At 38.3% G+C, this 22,464-nt stretch overlaps 1 protein-coding gene across 8 annotated transcripts in view; it reads left to right on the forward strand.

Moving 5' to 3' along the window:
- The window catches only part of FTO (FTO alpha-ketoglutarate dependent dioxygenase), a 227,547-nt gene that overhangs the window by 59,486 nt on the left and 145,597 nt on the right, over window positions 1-22,464 (forward strand). For all 8 annotated transcript variants that reach the window (XM_058845637.1, XM_058845641.1, XM_058845638.1 and 5 more), the window contains one exon: window positions 2,787-2,906. In XM_058845637.1, coding sequence (XP_058701620.1) covers window positions 2,787-2,906 — 120 coding nt within the window. The remainder of the gene's footprint in view (window positions 1-2,786; window positions 2,907-22,464) is intronic.

Raw genomic sequence — 22,464 nt, forward strand, 5'->3', positions numbered from 1 at the left:
ACCCAACTAATATTCAGATGTTCTCAGTGTAGTAAAACACCAGAGGAAGTCATGGGATTGTGTTGAAAATATGGCAGGTTTCAAACTAAGTCCTGAAGTTTGAAAGGTAGGGGTTTGTTCACATCAGGGTATTTGCTCAGCTGTGATAATCAGATCCTGATTACCATAATTAAAGCTAGAGACTGAATCAGGTGCCCTGTTGCTTGTGAGGTACAGTCACTTTTGCCTACAGCAAATGTCTTTATGGCAGCAGTAGATAAATTGAGCTTGGAGAATGCCTGGGGAGGTAGAAAGGCTGGGCTAGCTGAGTTGAAGGGATGTGGTGTTAGGCACTGAGGTCACGGATGGGAAAGGGAGAGGTGTAGGCAGCCAAAGGAAGGTTAATATGTTTTAGCACATTACAGTGAGCTGACAGCATGGTTGGTGGCTGGCTAGTATGGCAGAGAGAAAATATAGATCACCTTCATGTGTGGCATTCAGTAACCAGTACTTTTAAATAATTGGCTGAGGAGCATTGCCTCACAAAATGTCAAATGCTACTGTTGGCCTTTTACTACCCAGTATTGGCAGTAACCTAAAAATGGCCTTTAATCATTGCTTAAAAGACAACTTGAAAACATGTTGAGATTAAACATATGAGACCTGATTCTGAACTTACTTGCACAGATGTAAGTCATAAGTGAAAATCAATTATAAGATGAAAATTTTTCCTCAGACACTCAGCCTATATATTTTTATATGTAAATATGTTTAAGCTGTGTCCTCTTCAGTCATGTAAAATATTTTCCAATGCTAACTAAAGTTAGTTCTCATGTATGAGAGTCTCCAAATTAAAACTGACAAAATTATAAGCAAGAGCTGCTAACTTGAGATTTTTGTCAGAGAAGATGAATGTTCTCTAACTTCCATTCCAATAAGGGTAGAAATGAGCTTTTTGTGTCTCTCCAGTATTTAGTGTTGAGGTTTTTTACTGGCACAGCTTCTCCTGTGCATGGAAGGAGACAAGCCAGGAGGACCAAGTTCCTGCTACAGAAAAAAGTTACTACAGAAGAGAAATCATGTCACCCTTGCTTCATCAAGGTATTTTTTTCTCAGAATCAGAATCTCAGTTATCTGTTCAGAGGTCATAGTTCAGAGCAGACACTTGTCAAGCAGCTTGGTGGCCACCTTGGAGGGTGAAACATTGTTTTTGTCCCCAAGACCAATTTATTTACCCAGGTTAGAGCTAAACAGAGATGCTGTGAAATGAATGCAGAGCAGAGTTTGATAGCTGTGTGAGACACCAATCCACATCATTAAACAGCCTCTTGTTGCAATTAGGTGCACACTGACCTCTGAAAAGACCAGCTAATCCTGCAGAAAATGAATTAGCTTGTTGTGAAACTTTGTCTTAGACCTAAAAAGCAACTCTTTTATGTCAAATTATATATATTTTATATGGGATTTTAATCTTGGCCAATATGCCAGACTGCAATTAGAGTGAAATTACATAGATTATTGCAACAAATCAATATGATTAGGTAAAAGTCAGATTGACTGAAATAGATCTATGATGAGTCATATTTTAACATTGATTTTAATAAAAATAATTTTTTTTCATTGATTAATGGCCCCATGATTAATGTCATGGAAGCAGTTTGTCAGACATCACAGGGTAGAGGCCAAAAAGCTGAAAAAGTAGTGAAGGAAAAAAAAAGTTCTTAGAATTCTAATTAAATGATATGAATTGAATGATATGCTCAGCTATCCGAAAGCTGCATATACTGATTTTTTTTTTTTACCAAACCATAACTGGGTCTTTCATGCTCGTTAATATTATAGAGGAAGCAAAGTTTCCTTCAGCTTTTTTTTTTTTTAGGAAGGATGTCATCAAACTTCTCTGCTAAAAAGTCACTGGCTAGCAGTCAGGATTTTTTAAGCATTTTAAGATCTGTATCTGCCAACTAATGTCATATTTTACTAACAAATTTGCTTTAACATTCTTTTTATACTATATTTTTTTTATTGTAATCTTAAATGTATTGACCAAACATTTAGTTAATATTAACTGGACCACGTTCAGATGTCTGTACTGTTCAGTTTTCTCTTGCAGGAAAGGGAGTGTTAGTTGACAGCTTTGGGCAGTTCTCTTTATTCTTTCACCTTGGTAGGTTGTCTTTGTTTGCATCTTCAGAGTTGAGCAGGGCTAAACAAATCTTCTTTGTGGTACAAATAATGATTAAAGCAGCTTTGAACTCAGTGTGAAACATAACTTCCACAACAAAGTTAGATACAGAGTTCTAAAGACCAGAACTATGGATTAATCTTAAAGAAAAGCACATCTCTGGTAACAGGGCTGTCTGGTGAAGGATGAGAGGCTGTGATTCCTTGTGTGCCACCCTCTCATTCCATAGCAACTGGGCTATATTACTACTGCAAGCTTTTTTCAATCTTCTGTGACTGAAACTATTTGAAATCCACAGTGTTAATCGCAATAAGCAGAGTTGGCACATATTTGACTGGAATTTTTAATGTTTGTTGTACATGTACACTATGTAAAAAATGGGGGAAAAAGAGAGTTTTGCACCTCTCTATGTTTGAATAGAGTATCTCAGGTCACAGATGGATGTGGAATATAAATAAACAGCTGGGTGTAAGGGTGTGTTTTGAAATGACCTGCTTTAGTAACTGTCTCCTTTTCTATTGTTCAGGGACTGTTCAGGTGTAGCTGGATTCTTGCATTACCCCATTCCTGCCCCAGATAAGGACTGTGGATGTTTATGGTGCCATATACTTTTATCTTGCAGGTTGAATTTGAGTGGCTTAGGCAGTTTTGGTTCCAAGGCAAGAGGTATTTGAAGTGCACTGATTGGTGGCTTAAGCCTATGGCTAAACTGGAAGAATTTTGGAGAAAACTGGAGATTATGGTAAGTACTAGTTTTAAAGTCTAAAGCCTCTAGGGCTTAATTCTGAGAGCAGTCACAATTATGTTTTTAATTGTACTGTAGTAATGGGTTTTAGACTTTATTCAGAACATATGAGAAGCAGAATCAATGTCAGCCTTTCACTGTCTCCTCTTACTTTTATCCCCCAGTAGCCAGAAAAAATGTGAGGACAATCAGATCCAAAACCCCAGGATTTTAGTTAGTTCTTGACTTTGCTTGTTTTTAAAGTTTGAAAGCCTCATAAAAGCCTCATATGAGCCTTTTCAAGCCTCACAAGATGACAGCCATATATTACACCACACAAATGCTATGTGTTGTCAGCTTTTTTGTACAACACCCAGACAGACAGTTCTGCTAATGACAGCAGTGGTGCACGTGTCTGAGGAAAGTCGAGAACAAAATTGGTCATCTGGAAGTACAACTGTCTGTGGTCCACCTGCACACTTAAACCATAGCCAGAACCTGCAAGAGGGGATTATCTCAAGGGTAAATGTAATAATGATTTCTGGGTACTTCAAAGTACATTGTGCATTCCTTGAAAAGGGATCCGGTGCCAAACACTGTTATCCTGTTGCTGGATATGTAGAGTCTCAGGTGAGAGCCTGTGCTGTCAGAGTTTCAGAGCAGTTGCTAGGGTGCCTGTTTCTGGATTTGCACTCTGAAGGGGCTGTGCTGGCAAACCCATTGCTCTCCTCTCCATCCATCTGCATCAGAAGCTGCTTCTTGGTCGTTCCTGCTGGCCACAGCATAAATGAGCCTCAGTTTGCCTGTGCTGGCTTGGAAGAGTTGGTGCTGTAGCTGAGGGTGCTGAGTACGGTTTGTACCAGGGGTGTGTTTGAGGCTCTGGAGATGTGGTGCAACGAGAACGTGCTCTTGGGTCTCAGAGGAAATATTGGGACTCAGCTGCTCAAACGATTTGTGAGCTTCCCCAGCAGTGGCTGGTTTCAGACTTGGAAAACACTCCTGGAAAAGTGCGCATTTCAATTGTGGAATTAGTTGCCACAAGAAATCAGCGAATATGGAATTTTCCTACGAAAGGAGAGAAAATATAACTTACTTATGTGTTTGGGGTTTTTTCCCCTCATTTTTGTGTTCTTGTGTGCTCACATTCTTGAATGACCCTTATAATTTAAAAAAAATCTTTCAGTTTGTTTTTCTTTCAAATGACAACTTACTCTCTTGTAACACAGGCTTAGATGAGGTAGAGACAAGAATGTTTGATATTTCATATCCATTGTGTGTTGAAAACATGGAAAAACAGCAAACTGGAACTCTCAAGGGTTAGGTTTTCTGCAATCGGTGTGACATTGCCATGTGTCTCTAATTAGAAACATGGTGGCGTCAGTGTATCTCCTTTCAACAGGCCTGGGGATGATATTTATCAGCAAACCGAAGCTTGGGCCAAGACAGAAGCTGCTTCTAATTTATATTTTAAGAATCGCTTTAATGTTTTATGACTTATAACATATTAATCACAATTAATTTCAGCTATTGGAGGAGACAGAAGAGAATGTTAATTGAGAATGCCTGTTTTGCTGAGTCTCTAGGTAAATTTGGTGCTCGCTGTGTTCAGCCCTGGCGCTGGTTTTGGGGACAGACCCCGCGTTTTGAGCTGCGGCGCTCGCAGGGGCCGCTGGGGGGCAATGTTGAGCTGCGGCTGTAATGTGGCCCGGCTGATGTGGCCGTGGAAATGCAGCGTTACCATCGGGATTCATCCCTGGAAATGCAGCGTTACCATCGGGAGACATCCCTGGAAATGCAGCGTTACCATCGGGATTCATCCCTGGAAATGCAGCGTTACCATCGGGAGACATCCCTGGAAATGCAGCGTTACCATCGGGATTCATCCCTGGAAATGCAGCGTTACCATCGGGAGACATCCCTGGGAACGCGGCGTTACCGTCAGGATTCATCCCTGGGAACGTGGTGTTACCATCGGGATTCATCCCTGGGAACGTGGTGTTACCGTTGGGATTCATCCCTGGAAATGTGGTGTTACCATTGGGATTCATCCCTGGAAATGTGGTGTTACCATCGGGAGACGTCCCTGGGAGCGCGGTGTTACCGTCGGGATTCATCCCTGGGAACGCGGTGTTACCATTGGGATTCATCCCTGGGAACGCGGTGTTACCATTGGGATTCATCCCTGGGAGCGCGGTGTTACTGTCGGGATTCATCCCTGGGAACGCGGTGTTACCATTGGGATTCATCCCTGGAAATGCAGCGTTACCATTGGGATTCATCCCTGGGAATGCGGTGTTACCGCTGGGATTTATCCCTGGGAACTCGGTGTTACCGTCGGGATTTATCCCTGGGAACGCGGTGTTACCATTGGGATTCATCCCTGGAAACCCGATGTGACCGTCGGGAGCCATGCCTGGCCAGGGGAATCATCCCGCCATCCTTCCCAGCTAGCCCTGGTCTCTGAGATTCCAAAACACAGGAAATCTATTGCGGGTTGACAAATCCAGCAGCATTTAACATAAAAAGTTCGGTGTTTTGGTCATGCTTAGCTTCCACAGCTAAGTTAAATCAAAAGGGTGTTTTTGAAGGTACCCAGTAGTTTGCAGTTGATGGGTTTTTTTCCCTCCAAATTTATAATTTTAGCTGGGTGATTCTTTTTTTTAAAAAAAAGGAAGAGAGAAAGTAATGTAAAATGCTAAAAGTAAAAATGTCTTAGAATTGTTAGTCTTGTTTTGGAAGATCTTAAAAGAAAATATTTAAGCAATGTATTTTTCCTTTGTGTGTGAGCTGAACGACTGTTGATGTAGTGTTTTTGTACATGTATCTAGAGTGATACAAAAGTCAGTCTCGGGGACCTTCTGTGTGGTTTTTTTAGGTTTTCCCCTTGTTTAATAAAGCAGCTATAAAGAAGAAAAGAAAGTTTCAAAAACGATCTCTGATTCTACTAATTGCAGTTACTCTTCTGTCACGGCAGAGTATGATATTGCAGGAAGTTTAGCCCAGTGTCTTCAAACCTGTGGGCTTTATTTAATATTTTTGTACATTATAGCAAGCACACAATTTTATCATAATGTTTATTCCTGGCATTTCTTTCCCTGAGGATAGTTTTACTTAGAGCTCACTCTTGTGATGTAAATGTTAAACCTTTCATTTGAATGACATTCTGATAAAACATCACATTTCCCACAATATTACCTCATGAATTCATGAGCCATTAAATCCGAAGCAGTTTAACCAATCTTCCTTTTTTTCTCCCCCTCCCTTGAAAATATGAAGGCTATTCATATGTTGGAGGGTTTTTTTTAAAAGTCATCCAAGATTAACACATTATCGCCTGCAACATCAGGATAAATGCTTGCAGAATTCAAAGGGAGAGTTACCATTTGAAAAAAGACCATACAGGCTTTGCTTTCTGGGTAAAGAGAAGTCTGAAAAGCTGAAATCTCATGTGATGTGAGCAAGTCTTGCTGTAGCTGTTCTGAGATTCAGCACAGAGACAATTTGTCTCTCAGGGTCTGATATCATGCAAACCTTGCAATCTGACATTTATTTTAGCTATGAAAATCTGTAACCACCACACCAAATCTGTAAGAACTGCAGAAGTCCAACAGTCTTCTTTTGGTTATTTTGTTTTAGATTGATTCACATGAGAAAAGTAAAATATAAATCAATAAAATTATTTTTGTATGTGGAGTGAAAAGTAAACATATATGGCTACACTTACATGTTGAATTTTAGAAGGCTTTTAAAAACATATCTAGTGTTCCTTAAAAAAAACCAAAAAACCACCTTTACAGTGCTATATGGTGTGAATTGTATTTCCTGCTTTGACAGTCCATTTAGCAATGTAGCAATGTATTTATATGGCAGTTGGCCTTAATAACCTTTATTGACTTTAGTGGGAAAGAGCCAAGACTGGCATTATTAAAATGTATCAATTTCATTGCAGTATAAAATCACAACATATATAATTATGTTAGGTAGGCTAGGCTCCATTTAATCCCACCTATTTATGCAGGAATTTGGCAAGACGAGAGAAAGCGTGGAACTGAAATGTAGAGAAAAGTGTGAGTGACTTGGAGTTACATTTAACAGCACAACTGTTTGCCTGCAGTGAAGGCACTACTTAAAGAAATGAAACATAGATCTTGAAGAAGTAATTTCTTAATGGGATAACTGAAACACAAGTAGTTGTTACACCATTTGTTTCATTTTTTTGGTGTCTTAAAAGAGAGCTGATGATAATGAAATGCAGCATACCTTTTAATTTGTAGTAGTGCAGGAGCAGAAGCGTGCACACTCGGTTAAGTGGAAGGATCAAAGTGGCATTTCATGCAGACTGGTATCTTCCTGCACAACTTCTGTCTTGATTTGTAAAACTTTTTTAAAACTATCTTGAGTCTTGTTATTACTGTTATTCTCAATAACAGGCTTTTTATCAGTTTACTCAACTGAATTGAAATCAGAGAGCAAGCCTATTTTATTCTAAAATTATTTTTCTTTCCTTTTTGAGGTCTGTTTCATTGTTTGCTCCTATTGCTATATATGAAGTATGTCATAGTTTCAGCTATAAGCCACTATTGTCAGGGGCTTACAGCCTGACAGTTAGAATTGAGTCTACGCTGAAACTTGAGCTACAAAATCTCAGCCCAGAGCCATTTTTTTCCCCAAATTAAAGCAGGGGTTTAAATATGTATTTAAATCAAGAGCATTTCAGTTCCTGGATAATCATGAAAAGCTCTAAGAAAAAAATATGCTTTTACAAGGAATTCTCCTAGCTTTTGTAGACTTTGGCGCTATAAACAACTAACCAATTATTTTTTAAAAAAATAGATAATGGGATCACAAACAAGCTGGTTGGTTGGTTAGCTTCTTTCAGAAATTGCATAGCAACTTAACTGACACTTGAATTGGTTTGACCTTGTCAGCCAAAATTCCAGGAACTCTGAGGCATTATTTTAATTTCTCTTCTGGTTTTCCCGTTGTGCTCAGATATTGCAGTGTCACACTTTATTGGAGGGCCATGTGGCAATGGGTGATGGGATTTGCCTAATGTGCTGTGAAATGTAGGTACAACAAGGCAGCTCAAAGACCCAGATTTTACCCATATTTATTGTCTTTTGGGGCTCTCCTTGTCTGTTTAGGCCAGAGACTTTAAATGTATTTTTGTCAAATGAATTTTACATACACTGGAAGTCAGATGATTTTGGAAATGTATCTTTTATCTTAAACAACAACAACAAAACCTGATCCTGGAGACTCTCACTTTTTTTTTTTTTTTTTCCTCCTGGCAATAATTTCTTTGACCCCAATATTTTTAGCTGTCAGAAATGGGAGAAAGGATTTAGCATTGTCTGTAGTAGAATCATAATGAAACTGCAAAAAGAAAAAAAAAGAAGTAAAGTTGTATTGCACATCTTTGAGGAAAAAAAATATTTACAATTCTGAGGGAATTCAGACTTAAGCTTCCAAAACAACATGTGTGCTGAAAGCACAAAAGACTGTGTTTATGATTCTCTTTGAAGTGTTTCTGCAACAGGATAAGGAAAATTTTAGAAACTGTCTGATAGTGTTCAGGGTAAATACTTAAACCCCTTTAGAGAATTTCACACACAGATACTGTGCAGCAGAAAAAAGGATACTTATGTTTCCTAAAGCTGCTACAGCCTACAGCTTTGTACTTAAAGACAGAGGTGTTGAATAGAATTCTTCTGAGGATACATCCAGTGACAATATCTACAGGAACATCAGAGCAAACCAGTGGATAGCACTTTCTATTTTTAACCCTTACGTGAGCTGGCTGAGATCTGAGCTGCGTTGTTATGAACCCCTATAACATTTCTGTTATGAACTGGAATTGTTCCAAGGGCAGCCTTCCCACTCCGACAGCATTCTGGGAAAATCCCACTGGCAGCGTTAGGGTTGTAATGTACGCTGGCTCAAGCCAGGAGAATTTTAGGGCTGTTTGTGTCCCGTGGGACAGTGAGGTGCATCTCTGATGGCCCAGGTGGGAGCACCATGGGTGGGCTGTGGAGCTGTGCCCGTGGTGGGGTCCTGCCTCTGCCTTCCCTCAGGTGGGTGTGCACCTGAGCTACAGGTTTGACATCTGTAGGTGTTCTTGTGCACACAGCTGGACCTTGGGGAGCTGCAGATTTGGTTTACTAGAATTCTGTTGTCTTGTCTTGTGCTTTCTTCTTACTGTAACAGGGCTTCTTTCTGTGATCCTCACTATTTTTATACTCTTGGATGTATGCAATTGTGTGTTCTAAATACCTGCACTTGCACGTAAAATGCAATGGGTTCTGTGCTAGTGTTTAAGGCATAAATGCATGTACCACAATCAGCAGAAATCAAATTTGTTCTCCCAAAACCTTGGATGGATATACACTAGAATAACAAAAGAGCATTTTATCAAGTGTGTTTATTGAGGCTTATTATTTGCTGTGGAAATAATGATGTTGTAACATCGAGCTATTGTTTTATCAGCCTCACTATTCTTTGCAAAGTCTTTCACAAGGGCGTGGAGCGACAGGATGAGGGGGAACAGTTTTAAATGGATGGAGGGCAGGTTTAGTTTGGGTATTAGGAAGAAATTGTTGACTGAGAGTCTGTCAAGGCCCTGGCACAGGTTGCCCAGAGAAGCTGTGGCTGTTCCATCCCTGGAAGTGTTCAGGGCCAAGTTGGATAGGGCTTGGAGCAAACAGGGATTGTGGAAGGTGTCCCTGCCCATGGTAGGGGGGGTTGGAACTATATTGTCTTTAAGGTATCTTCCAACCCAGAAGATTCTGTGATATGCTTTAATGTTCTCAGAAATCTATTTCCTTGTACAAAAACTTACTAGAAGACCATATTTGAAGACTGGGAATAGTATTTCTTGAAAAGAAAGTAATCAGTATCTTCAGAGTTTATGTTATATGCTACATAGACATTGATCAGTTATTACCAATATGTAAAATAATTTTTAGTTCTTATTTACTCAGTCCTAGAAGTGATCAGATAGAGAGCTTATGGATTTGTATCTGTGTATATATGTTTATGGACATGCCACACAGAAAAGAAGGATTTGGTTTAGTGTTAAAACTGTGAATTACAGTGGTTTGGCAGGAATAATTTGTAATGTGATTGTTATAAACTAGGGTAAGTTGTGATTTTGAATGAAAATGAAAGCAAATGACAGTATGACTAAAATGTCACCATCTACATTGCTGTATTTTTTTTTAATACAGCTAGTGTTGCTAAATGTGGTTTTATTGCTATTGTATTTTAGTGGCTCTGTAACCACTATGAAATAGAACACAGCTGCTTTACTTTCCAAGTGGCTTTGGTAGGCGAAGGAGGTGACGTCTTTTGGAAAGCTGCTGTTGCTTCATTGATACCCTTTCTTTCCTATCTGATCCTTCTAATTCCTAACAAGATCATGGGTGAATAGCATTTTTGTAATGTGTTCTTTAGCAGTTATTTAATCTTTGGCCAAAATTGCAGCTTTCATTTTATACATAAAGAAATATAACTTGGCTTCAGAAGTTGCTATGGAGAACATTATGCCCTGATGAATTAAGTGCTAATTCTTTTACTGACCCTCTGTTTAACTCCTGCAAGTAACTTAGGTGTGGTTTTCAAAATCAGTCTGGCAATCAAAACATTGAGGTCTTACTTTGGTTTTAGATTGCAGACAATTTCTGAACTTAAAATTCTCAATTAAGTGAGGCTATGATTTTTTCTTTATCTGACAATTACTTATTGGCTATGTACTAGGGAGAGAACATCCTGCATTTTAAGGAAACCAACAAATTTTTACCACCCCATAAGATTGAGACACATAGGAGCTTTGCTCTTTTTTCTTTTTCTCTTTTTTTTTTTTTTTTTTTTTTTTTTTTTTTGTCAGATGGGCAAATTTTGTCTGCTTCAGAAAGAGCTGACTGTGTTTTGGCTGACCCTGATTGTCTCCTGTCCGTTCTCAGCTCTCATTCTCAGGAGCTTTTGCATGAATCTTTTTTTGCACTTTCTGTTTGTCACTACACATGCTTCTGCTTAATGATCCTGAAGCTGTAGATATAATAATGTTTATAATGTTTGCAATTCTGCAGTAGGAAGATAATTACTGGCTTTTCTCAAATGTTACAAGTGAACACCAGATTTTGGCAGTTTTCCTTGGACTGCTAGTCAATCTGAACTCTATATAATTCTCACAACAGAGGCACCAATATAAAGTTTAAATGTAGAAATCTTTTAAATGATTCCAGTAAAATAATGTCATTGTTTATCACAATCAGACTAGTTTTGGTAGGATTCATTTTGAATTTCCATAATAGAGCAGAACAATTAAGGGGATGGTGAGAACAGGCTGGATTGTTGCTGTGGGACAGGAATGGCAGCAGTGGAGCTGTGCTCGAGATGAATCCAGCTCTGTGCTTAGCATGCAGTGATCCACAAAGTGCACTGTTAATAGCTGGGAATAGTGCATCAGTTCATGGTGTCTAGCTGCCTAGGGATCAATATCATTGTGTAATAAACTGAAGTGATTATTTTTATGTGTCTGTGTATATATGTATGCATATATACACTGCTAATAATTACATTTTAGCTCGATCTTCAAGCTGTGTGCTACATGCTAATGGATTAGAGCTTCACCGGCTAGCTAGAAGGTCAATTGTTTTGTGATGTTGTGGTGGGACTCAGCTTGGATAACTGAATTATAAGACTTTTTTACATGGCAGAGTAAGTTAACTCATTGTGATCCTTTTGGTATCCTTCTGTCCAATATCATGCTTCCATTTCATAAAATAGAAGGTTTTGTGCTGAAATCATTTGCACTAGTAGGACCACAGAATTCACTTTTTTTACTCAAAAATAATGATTGGTTATATTGCTGATGGACGATAGTAATTATTTTAAGCTTAGTTTGTACAAACCAGTTTACACTGGTGCTGTGTAGTACCACACAGAGATTGTACTTTTCAGGCTTCTGTGAGGTGATAGAAAATCTGAAAATCAACAGAGCCTTACATTTCTTCATGTGTTCTCTTATGGGCTAGAGGAAAGAGCACGATGGTGTTGCATGTCCAATGATAATACATCTATCCCCTGGAAGCAGGGCTGAGGCAAGATGAAATTAGTTCTGTATTGCATTTATGTAGGTGCTCAAAGCAAGGACCAGTACAAGTCCTGACTAGGTCCTAGTACAAAATGTCGTGATGCTTTTTGAAAGGATTAAAAATAAACAGAATTAAGATTATTAATATTTCTCACTTTCAAAAGTCTTCTCCTGTGTTATCTTCATTAATGCAACCTTACAGGGACTGACATTGTCCCTCAGAGGAAAGACAGCAGAGAAAGGAGAGGTTGCCATGCTGGTGCACTTCTACAGTCAAGGCTCTTCAAAACATTTTCCATTACTGATATTTTGTTGGTTTTCATGTAGGACATACTTGATACACATATTTATAAAATATTTATACATTCATGGGTCAGTTCCACTGGTGGTTCTTATGCTAAAGGAATTGTGGATTTTCAATAATTAGGAATCTACTGGGGAGAAGAAAAAATGGGTAAGACAACAGATGACCCAGTCATGAATTTGTGGAGATGTTGAACAAAACAAAAAAAAGTCTCACTAGTTTCTTTAAGAAATCCTACTGTTAAAAAACTTGGTAACAGGGCTGTTTTCTCAAGTTTTGTCTTTGCTTTTCATCTTCTACATTTTCTTCTTAAATGTAAAATACTGTAATTGAATCACAGCATTAGCTGGCTTTTCCCAACAAAACAGCAGATTTAGGCTCGTTGCTGCTAGTTTCAAAAGTAATATGTAAGGAGAGAGAGCGCAAAGACAAAAATTTAGCACATAGATGTATAATCCCAAAGGAATAAACTGACTTCTACTAGACAAGCTGAAAGCTGATTAAAATATTTTTCATCCTTTGGGTATGCAACAGCTTTTGATGATGGAGAATGTATTAATATTCAGCTTAGCTGCTTGTCGACGCTGCAGACAGGTCCCAGGGAAGACTCTGATACTGACCAGGTTTTCTGACTCTGCCAGAAATCTTTATAAGACACAGAGCAGCAGCCTTGTACCAGGAAAAACTAAGATAAGAATACTGCTATGTCTTTATTTTAGATATTACTTTTTTAGATTTTAAAAGGATTGAAAATTTTAAAGAATTCTTTTAATGATATAAATGCATTTAAATACAACAAAGGAGAAAGATTATTCTTAATTATTTTAATAATCTAGTAATTAGATTATTTAGTAATCTATTCAATTTTTAGTTTGTCTGAGTTGTTTGTGAACTTACAAAGATCCCAGTAATAATATCAGTGATCAGGATTTTTGGAGAGTGTGTTCCTACTTAAATTATTTTATAACAAATCTGAGGTGGTGGGGTACTGTTCTCTTAACTTTGTCTATTCCCTTGTAATGTAATACCTACCTTCCAGACAAGAATGAGATGTAAACAGCTGCTTTATCAGCTGATACTTCCTCTGTTCTTTTGTTTGCATGCTGACATATAGGGTGTTTGCTTTTTCCCCTTCCACAGTGACTAAATATGTACAGTATCTCTGGAAAACATGTCATATGCTGTGCGAGGTGCCTTTAGGATGGCTCCAGGGCTAAATACTTCCTGTAGTAGGTGAAAGTGCATGGCTTAATCAGCTTAGTTAACTTAATTAAGCTGTGCTTTTTTCTTGTGGTACAGCTTTAAAGTATATCTCATTTAGAAACTGTATTTCATAGTTGTGGAATGACACAAGGTTGGAGAAATTCTGTGGGATTTTTATAGTGGGCTTGATAAAGATAAGATTTGCTAGTTGTTCTGCAGTGGGAGGAAGTCAACTAAAGGAGTGTGTCCTTTTTACTGAAGATTTAAAGGGGAAATTCTAATGCAGTTTACGTTGTAAAGTCTTCTCAAACTGAGACAGTCTACTCTTCTTTTTATCCCCATCTAAGTTTAAGATTTTTATATGTGGCAAGAGCTGTCCATTTTCATCCCAACCTTGGCTTGCCTGCTTGTAGATGTGTCACCAGATTCTACATGACTCTACTTTTTCCAAAGAGCAATAAAAGAATGTAAACTAAGGCAGTGTGATTGTGAGAATGTGCATCTTTTCCCCACTGATCTTTGAGTCTCAACAGCAAATACTATCACAAATTAATTTGAACTCAGCTGTTCTTTCTTGAGATTAGTTCTTCTTTATATTCTTCATGAGGTCCTCCATGTTGAGGAAAAGGTTTGATTTTACTCTTGGACAAATGCTGGGATCCTGGTCCTAGTGGAACACTCCTGTGTGGATAAAGGAGATTGATTAGCAAGGCACAGCTGGAAGGTGTAAGTGCTGAGTGGGTTCTGCTTACCTTCTTATTTGCTTCATCTGGCTTGTTAATGTTAGTTATTTACCTTACAGGTTTCTGAAGGAGTAAGGGCTGGGGGAAGGAGCAGTCAGGGCAGCAGCTGCAGCTGGCCAAGGGGAGAGTGGCAGCAGGTGCCAGGAGCCAGTGGAAGCACAGGGAGAGGTTTGGGAGCCCTTCTGTTGGCAGAGTGATGGGACTGAAGGCAAGGTGAGTGAGGACTCCTGGGACAGCAGCTCTGGAATCAGCACAGAAGTGCTTGAAAACTTGAAGCTGGGTGTGGGGGTGGAATGGACCTTTGGGTACAGTGGGAATAGAAAACAAGCTTGGCAGGAAAAGTTTCGGAGGTTGAGAAAAAGTAGGAAAGGATGGCAAAGGCTCTCAGGCAAAAAGGAGTGGTGTGGTTCTAGAGAAAATAGGATGGAGATGCTGTATAAGTGGGAAGTGGTTATGGAGAAGATGGCAGAAGATAAGGGTGTAGCTGCGTGTCTCCTTCAAAGCCAAATATCGTGGGTAGCGACTTCTTTGATTTCTTTTTTTCCCATCCCTTTATAAATTCAGTGTTTTGATAGAATTCTCTTAATTGATACCTCTGTGCTGTAATAATAGTATGTTTAATATGCTGCTGGCTTTATCTTACAGAATCAAATAAGGGAGAAATAATCTTTGTTTAAGCAAAAAATAATTATGTTGAATGCAGAAAACTATTTAAAGTATGTTGGAAAATATATGCTTTCGATTCCACAAACATAAAATTATTCAGAAAAAAATTAGTTTATATATGCATAGATTTTTTTTAAATTTAAAAAATGCATATAATGGTTAAGTCTTGTGAATTTTTTTTGTTTATATAGCACATGGAGGCATATATATGTATACAGCCATGTGCACACATGGAGGGGAAAAAAGATTTTCCTGTTTGAGTAGTGAGCTACTCTCCATAATGCTTGAAGTTGCAGAATCTGTCTGAACTGATGCAATGTGTTAAGTTTCTCATATTAGTACTTCTTATTCCACTGCTTGGGCATAGTTCTATTACAGACTTCAGTGTTTCTTGATTATATGGGGTGTTATAATTTCCTGATGACTGGTTATATTATTTATAATACAGAGGGTGTTAATCCTTTGGTGATTAACACTCTATTTGAATTACCAGAGGTCAAAGGTACATTCTTTTATTTGGAGTTTGGGTTTTTTCAGTGTTTTTTTTCCTTTGATTTGTTTTTTCTAAAGGTTGTTTCATTCTCTGTTTTATCTGAAGATCATTTTGAAACAAGTTAGGGTGAGGAGAGGAGCATGCTTCTTCCTCAGGACCCCAAGTCTATTGGAGCAGTAGGCATTAGAATGCAAGTTCTCTTTGCACTGAACATCTCCAGAAATCCTCCATTTAAAAATAATGAAACTCTCATAACCAGAAGAATCATAGTAGAAAGCACATGGAAGAAGGTATTCCCTACTTAAGCCTGTGGAAAAGTAGATACTTAGCTGTGTCTCGTTACTTTTTGGAAATATTTATTAAAGATTAAATATGTGTGTGTATATATATATATACTTGTGTGTGTATACATATAAACACACACTTTATAAGGTATAAATATACTTGGCTGTCATCTCAGGTGATGTGGAAATATTGCAGAGATTCTTGTCCAGCTGCCAGCTGTATCCCAGTCACTGTGGTTTCAGAACTGAGGAGCTGTAGTGAAAGCTTTCAGGTGTTTCAAAGGCTATGGCTGTGCAGAAGTTACCCTTGCCCTAATATTTCAGTCCTTTCTCAAAATACTGTAGGGTTTTTTGTATTTTTCTCAGCTGTGTTCTTTAAAGTGCTGTAGCTGACTGAGTGGGAAGCACCAGAGGATTTTTGCTGTCTTGTTTTTCACACGTTTCTGGGATTGTGTAACCATTCCTGCAGCTCCAGGAGAACTCAGTTATGTGTCCAGGTTTGCTGAGTTGCTGTGTCCACCTGCAAAGCCTTTACAGTGGCCTACAGCAATGGCCAGAGTACATGGAAATGCTGTGACACTGGCTTTGCTCCCTTCTGTAAAGGTGACCATAACATGTTCCTTGACTGCAATCTGAGGTACATGTTCCACCTGGAGATTACTTCATGAATACTTCATTCCATCTACTCCGAATCTGGAGGAGTGTGGGCATGATGGAAGACCTGCAAGAGTTCCTTCACTGGTGTTTTTCTACTCCAGAACCTCTCTGGTAGTACCTGAAACTGCAACAAGCCAGTTAGAGGGGAATGATGTTGAGGCAGCCTAGCCCTCTGCAGACTTGCATGTAAACAAAGGAGATGGTCAAAGAGCAAAGGAAACACTAAATAAAGTTAGGAAGCCAAAACCAGAAGGAGAGTGGCTTGTCTGGTGAGGGCAGTAGATTTAGAGCTTGTAGATTGTTCCTCAGCTCAAATGATGCCAACCTTGGAAGCTGTAACAGGGTATGGTAAGCCCCTCTCTGCATTTTCCAGTAGAGGCATAACTGCTCCTCACCTGCTGCTTTAAGAAAATTCAGCATCAGAATAGATGAAGAAATGTTAATAGTGTCTCTTTTGCAGAGTTGGGACATGAGTTCACTGGGGTATAAAAGCTCTGTTAGCAGAATGGGCTTAATGCCTGAACTGCTACATGAAGTCCTTCAGTCTGCCAGAAAATTGAAGCATATTGTAGTAATTGTTAAACATTTAATCTGTGTACCAAATCTGTGGGTGTTTTAATGTTGCTCTACAGCAGATAGGTTGATGGTTAAGTAAATGGAAGCACAAAGGCCAGTTGCTCCTGTCTGGCCACTCATTTGATGATTGTGTTCCACTGTCTCTGTGTGCTGGGTTTCTCTCTGCTTTGCTGTCTGGTGTTTTGCTCTGAGCTCAGTGAGGTGCTAAGATTAGTGCTGGCTTGCTTTTGTCATAATCTTTCATGTTTGCTGTGACGGATAGGTGAAAAAGTAGTATTTGTTCTGCTCCAGCATGCAAGGAATCCAGCTCAGACACTGAGGGCAATTAGTCCCTATGTTGTGGGATAAAAAGCAGACATGCTAAAATTGTAGGGGTACTTTTTTCCTGTACATGCTCCAGGGGAATGCTGCACACTGCACTGTGGCTTCCTCCGTGATTTCTCTGCCTACAATTGCTTAAGTGCTGACTGCCATTCAACTGCTGGCCTGTGGTTAGTGCAGATACTAAATACTACACTGCCTTCCTTCTGTGTGCCTTTAATGTTTCACTTCCATTTTAATAGTTTCATTTACGCTTAGAAACGGGTTTTTTTCTACTTCTGGGAGTAGTCTGGCACCACAAAATGTCTTGAAAGCATTGAAATGCTTCAAAATGAATTGAAAGTAGTTTGGTAGGAGACAATTAAAGGTCAAAGTGATTTTGTGAGCAGAGCAAGAAACTGGAGGAAATAAGTTGCAGAAAAGAGGGAGTAACAATAACCAAGTGAGAGAAATAGTAATAAATATAATGGAAGTATAAAGAGTCTTGGAAGTGCAAAGGATTCTAGGGTTAAAAGAACTGAAGGTATTAATATGATCATCTGCATTTTCATCTCTTAAACTTGGCTGCAGCATTTGATAGGGTCTTGTTCTGAGGATAATAAATATGTAAACTACTAATATAAATTATACAATTAGTTAGAAATGTGAGTTCTGCGTGAATGCATAATTTCACTTTATATGTCAAAATAGTTTTTTGTCTGCTGATATAGTTCTAAATCAGCTTTCTTGAAGGAGTGGTTACATTGTGGCCTCACAGCAGCAGAACATTAAGCTTGAAAGTCTGCAGATACACACTACTGCAAATATTCTATGTGTGAAATTTTAAGTGATGAACTGCCTGATTAAAACCATAATATGTTTTTACTGAAAATTGTTATTGGTTTTGTGTAAATCCATTTTTAATATTAAAAAAGAAAACGAGGCATGGGGGAGGGAAGTAAATTAGTGGGTAGCAAGAAAGACTGAAAGAACATACAACTAAAGTTGAGAATAATAACCAGCTTACTAAATAAGGTTTCCTTCATGAAAGATGGGGAAAGTTGTTTGCTGATTTAGCTGGTATAGCTAGAACAATGTACTTAGCTGTTTTCATATTGAAGATTATGTTCTATAATATATGGTATATTAGAATTTTTCTAGTTCTGTTTCAAAGTCTGATGAAATATTTTGGATTCCTTCTTACATTTATTACAAACAACCATTTAATTTTCTTGGGCTGAACCATAAATACTTGTAGAAGTACTGTAATCTTTTTTTAAAAACAATGATTTGAAAATTTGCATAATGGGCTTAAGTAATAACATGACTTGCAAGTAAGGCTCTGAATCTGTTGCCTATGATGCTCTTTTTTGGTGACTTCTTCCATAATCAGAATTTATATAATTTAATTCATTATTAGACATTCAAATTCAAGATGTTAATATATGTTACGTTACTAGACATTAAAATATGCTTAGATATTTACATCAGAAATGTTGTTTATATCCTGTTTTCATTTTACATGTACTTTTGTCTTATATTTATACTAACCCAGTCAATAAGCATATATAAACCATGTCAACTTTTGCTGTTTCATTGCATTTTTGCTATTAGTGTTTTTCACCTAAAATGTAATCAAAAAATATTTTACTGCTTATTTGCACTGTACATCTTCTAAATCCAAGACACCACTGGGGTCAGAAGACAGCAGACAGACTATCCATAGTTTGAACTGGTATTCCAGTTCCTGGTTTCCTGAGGATAAATGTGATTGCTCCAATATAAATGTTTTAGATCACAGTGACAGCTGTGGAAATTAAACATAGCCAGCAAAATCTATTTTCTGTCTAGCTAAGTAAAGGAGAGGACAGATGAAAAAATACCCTGGGTGAATGAATTCTTATGAACAGTGATGAATCGTTTCCCTTTGCTATATTAATTTTATTGTATTATTAGGAAAAAAAAATCTAACTTGGATTTCTGTGTGTGTTTTTCATATTCAAGTTTATCATACTGAGATAAAAAATTTAAAATATCTCTCCTAGACTGTGTTGTAGCACACATTACAAACACTTTTCTAACCACAGGGAAAAGTTAGCCTTTAGGATAGTTTCCAGAGAGTTGCAATGGTTTGTGAATGGAATAGACTTAAAAATTCTGTGAAAGTCTGGGGTTTGGGAAGAGGTGAAAAACAAAATTTCCCAGGAATTTCCTTTCTCCTAATTCATTATGACCAATGTTTTGTTATCAGAAGCTTTGCCTTATCTTGCCTTAAAGTATCTTAAAATTTTGAGTCTACAATTCTGTTTCTTAAACGTAAGTTTTGATACCTCCTTCAGAGGCTACTGTTCTGCAGAAAAATGCAGAGTTTTCTCATATAGGCTCTGCAGCAGGTTGGGCACTGAGAAAGAATGAGAAGAGAGATTTCCCTGCCAAACAGTAACCCTTGGAGTCATTTTCATCACAGGTTTGTTTTCTATCTGAGGTGGTCCTGGCCTCTGTAGTTCTGGAGGATTTCTTTTCCCTTCCAGGGAAACTGCTCAGCCTTGACCAGTGGTCTGAGTCCACTGTTTGCACTCACAGGAGATAAAAAAGTTCTGCCTTTTCAGGTGCTTCTTCCAGCTGGGGCCTGAGTGCTGTTGTTAATACGCTTACACTCCTCTTCTCTGGGCCAATTCTTTCTTGTTTCTACAACTGCTTAAGTAACTCCCTCTAGCAAAATATGCTTTGTAGAAACTCACCATTAGAAGCAATTTCATAGTCCTTTTTGTGAACTATACCAGTCACTGGATATTTCTGTTTGGGCTGAGAAGTCAAAATGAACTATGGAGTGCTCAGTTGTTGCACAGTGATTTTATTTTTTTCTTTGCTGAGGTGGAGGAGTTAATGTAGGTTGTAGCTCAGAAATGAGACTGTGGGGCTTTATTTGTATATTTCTTTTAAAATTAGTGTATTGTGACCCTTAAGATATACAGGCACTTTTTTTTTTTTAGGTGGGGAAAGAAAAGCATCTCTCTTTAAAAAGTTTATTACAAAGCAAATGGTTAAAACGGAGCTGCAGTTACTTGAAAGAGACAAATATACATTCATTATTTCCTGAGTATGTTGTTTTTACGGGAAAGCAAAGGAAGCAATGGCTGGGTGTCATTAAGGAGTAGCTTGTGGAAAGCGGTGAAATGAGCAATGAGACTTGTAAAGTGTCATGAAAACTGAAACACCAGGGTACAAAGTACTGCTTATCCTCCCAGATATGGATACCATATGGCAACATGAAGGGAAATAGAGAGGAGGAGACAAAAATCCTATTATTCCTCACACTTTCATTTGCTTGCTGTTTGCTTTGGGCAAATGACTTAAGAAGTTGTGCCTGAACCTTCTTCTGGCACAGTATTTATTGACAAGACACCTGTCTTCTCTGTCAGGCTCCTTGAAGTTTCTTTGGTGTAATTCCAGCTTTGGCACTTCTGATTATAAATTAATTGTTGTTTTTCTAATAGTGTTGAAATAATCTCTTATTGACTGTTCCTAAGTTAAAATCTATATTAATTTTCTGGTAGGATATCCCTTTCTTCTCTTACAGCACTTCAGTTATTTTCCTTAAGAAAGACAGTATGCTATGGTGGCTCCTTGCTGTCCTTGAAATCTCTGCCTCCTCCTTTTTTTCTTTATCTGCAAGTTGTAATTTCTGGGTAACTTTCTGCATCTCCCTTTTATGTATCTTTGGAATCAAATGGACTGATTGGGGGTGCTTGGAAAGATGTGGAAAGGATTTGACTTCTGGAAGGACAGCTATGTGTTCCATGTACCTTTGAAATGGAGGAGAAGAGTCTGTCAGCTCTCTGGGGGCTGGCACAGCTCTGGGAAGGTTCTGTCACCTGTCCCTCACCCATTTTCTCCACTCCACCTCCTGAGTACACATTTGTGTAGCACCCAGTGTTTTCTTCATTTGTAACAATTTCTCGGAAGTTAACAGATCTTCCTTAAATATTGTTAAACTAAGTCTTACCGATCTACAGTACAGTTATCTTCACTGTAATAGTTGTTTAAAATGACAGTTCTGGCAAGTTTCACCTTTGCTCTTCCAACTTCGTGTTTGTGAAACTATATTTGAGAATTTTTGATGATGTCACCCAAAGTTAATGGCTGGTAGATAAAACCAAAGCCAAAAGAGTGTTGCAAGACCAGGGACAGCTTGCTTACCCACTCTTCCATTGTTACTTACACTGAAACCTTCACCTATTTTCACCTTATACCATCTGAGGGGATCATTAATGAATTTGGCTTTGCCTTCATGTAAGGCCATGGAAATGAGCAGGTATTTGTTTTGCAGCAAGAAAATGTTATTTTAAGAGCAGCTCTTTTTGTCATAGCAGTGGGTGCCACATCAAGAAAGAACAAGAAAAGCTGCCCAGAGAGGTCATATGGGTGGTCAAGAAAATTGTGCAGAACTGAAGATGTTACAAAGGGAGCCCCTGATGTATAAGGTTTATGCTTTGTGTGTTGCAATTCTGAAAATTAATGCTTCGTGTGTCATGTCAGGCTGTTGTGGGCATGTAGTGGTGAAATTACAGATAACAAATTGCTACTCTTTCTACTGAATCTATATAACCTTCTCCTAATTTTAGCACCACAAGGAAATGCAGTTTAGTGGTTCTCTATGCTGTGGAGTTTAGTGCAAATGTTTGATCTTTCCTGTGGTCTAGGAAAGCTGGCATTTTAAGAAGTATTTAATAGTTGCATAGATTACCGTTACAGCATTATAATGACTTTCCAGTGCTTTGTTCAGTAGAACACTAGCCTGTTTGTGGGGGAAGAATGTCCAAAGAACATCCTAACTTGTGTTCTCTACAGAAATGTTTGATATGACACAGCATTAAGGGATAGAATCAACCCCATACATTCTCAATTTCAGAAAGAGGGGAAAAAACTGAAATGTGAAGCTATTCCCACTAGAAATGTTGTAAATCTTACAAAATATATAAGCTTTCCTCTTGAACATACATCAAAGGCATAAAACTTAGGAGATTAAAATATGTTTTTAATCCTGGTTTGATGAGCAAAACTTTCACTGTAATATTTATTATGAGAGGCTCTACTTGTGTTGCCTCTTCCCTTTGTTCTGTTTATATATGACTTCCTTTCTTCCAGAAAAAGTAGGAAGTATCGTTTTCACAAAGCCGAAGGATATTGCAATGGTTTGTTCATTTAAGCTGAATTGTAGGCCCACGTGGCAGACACAAACTTTTCTTTTATTGT

This window comes from Poecile atricapillus, chromosome 10 (assembly GCF_030490865.1).
Source record: "Poecile atricapillus isolate bPoeAtr1 chromosome 10, bPoeAtr1.hap1, whole genome shotgun sequence".
NCBI classification, from domain to species: Eukaryota; Metazoa; Chordata; class Aves; order Passeriformes; family Paridae; genus Poecile; species Poecile atricapillus.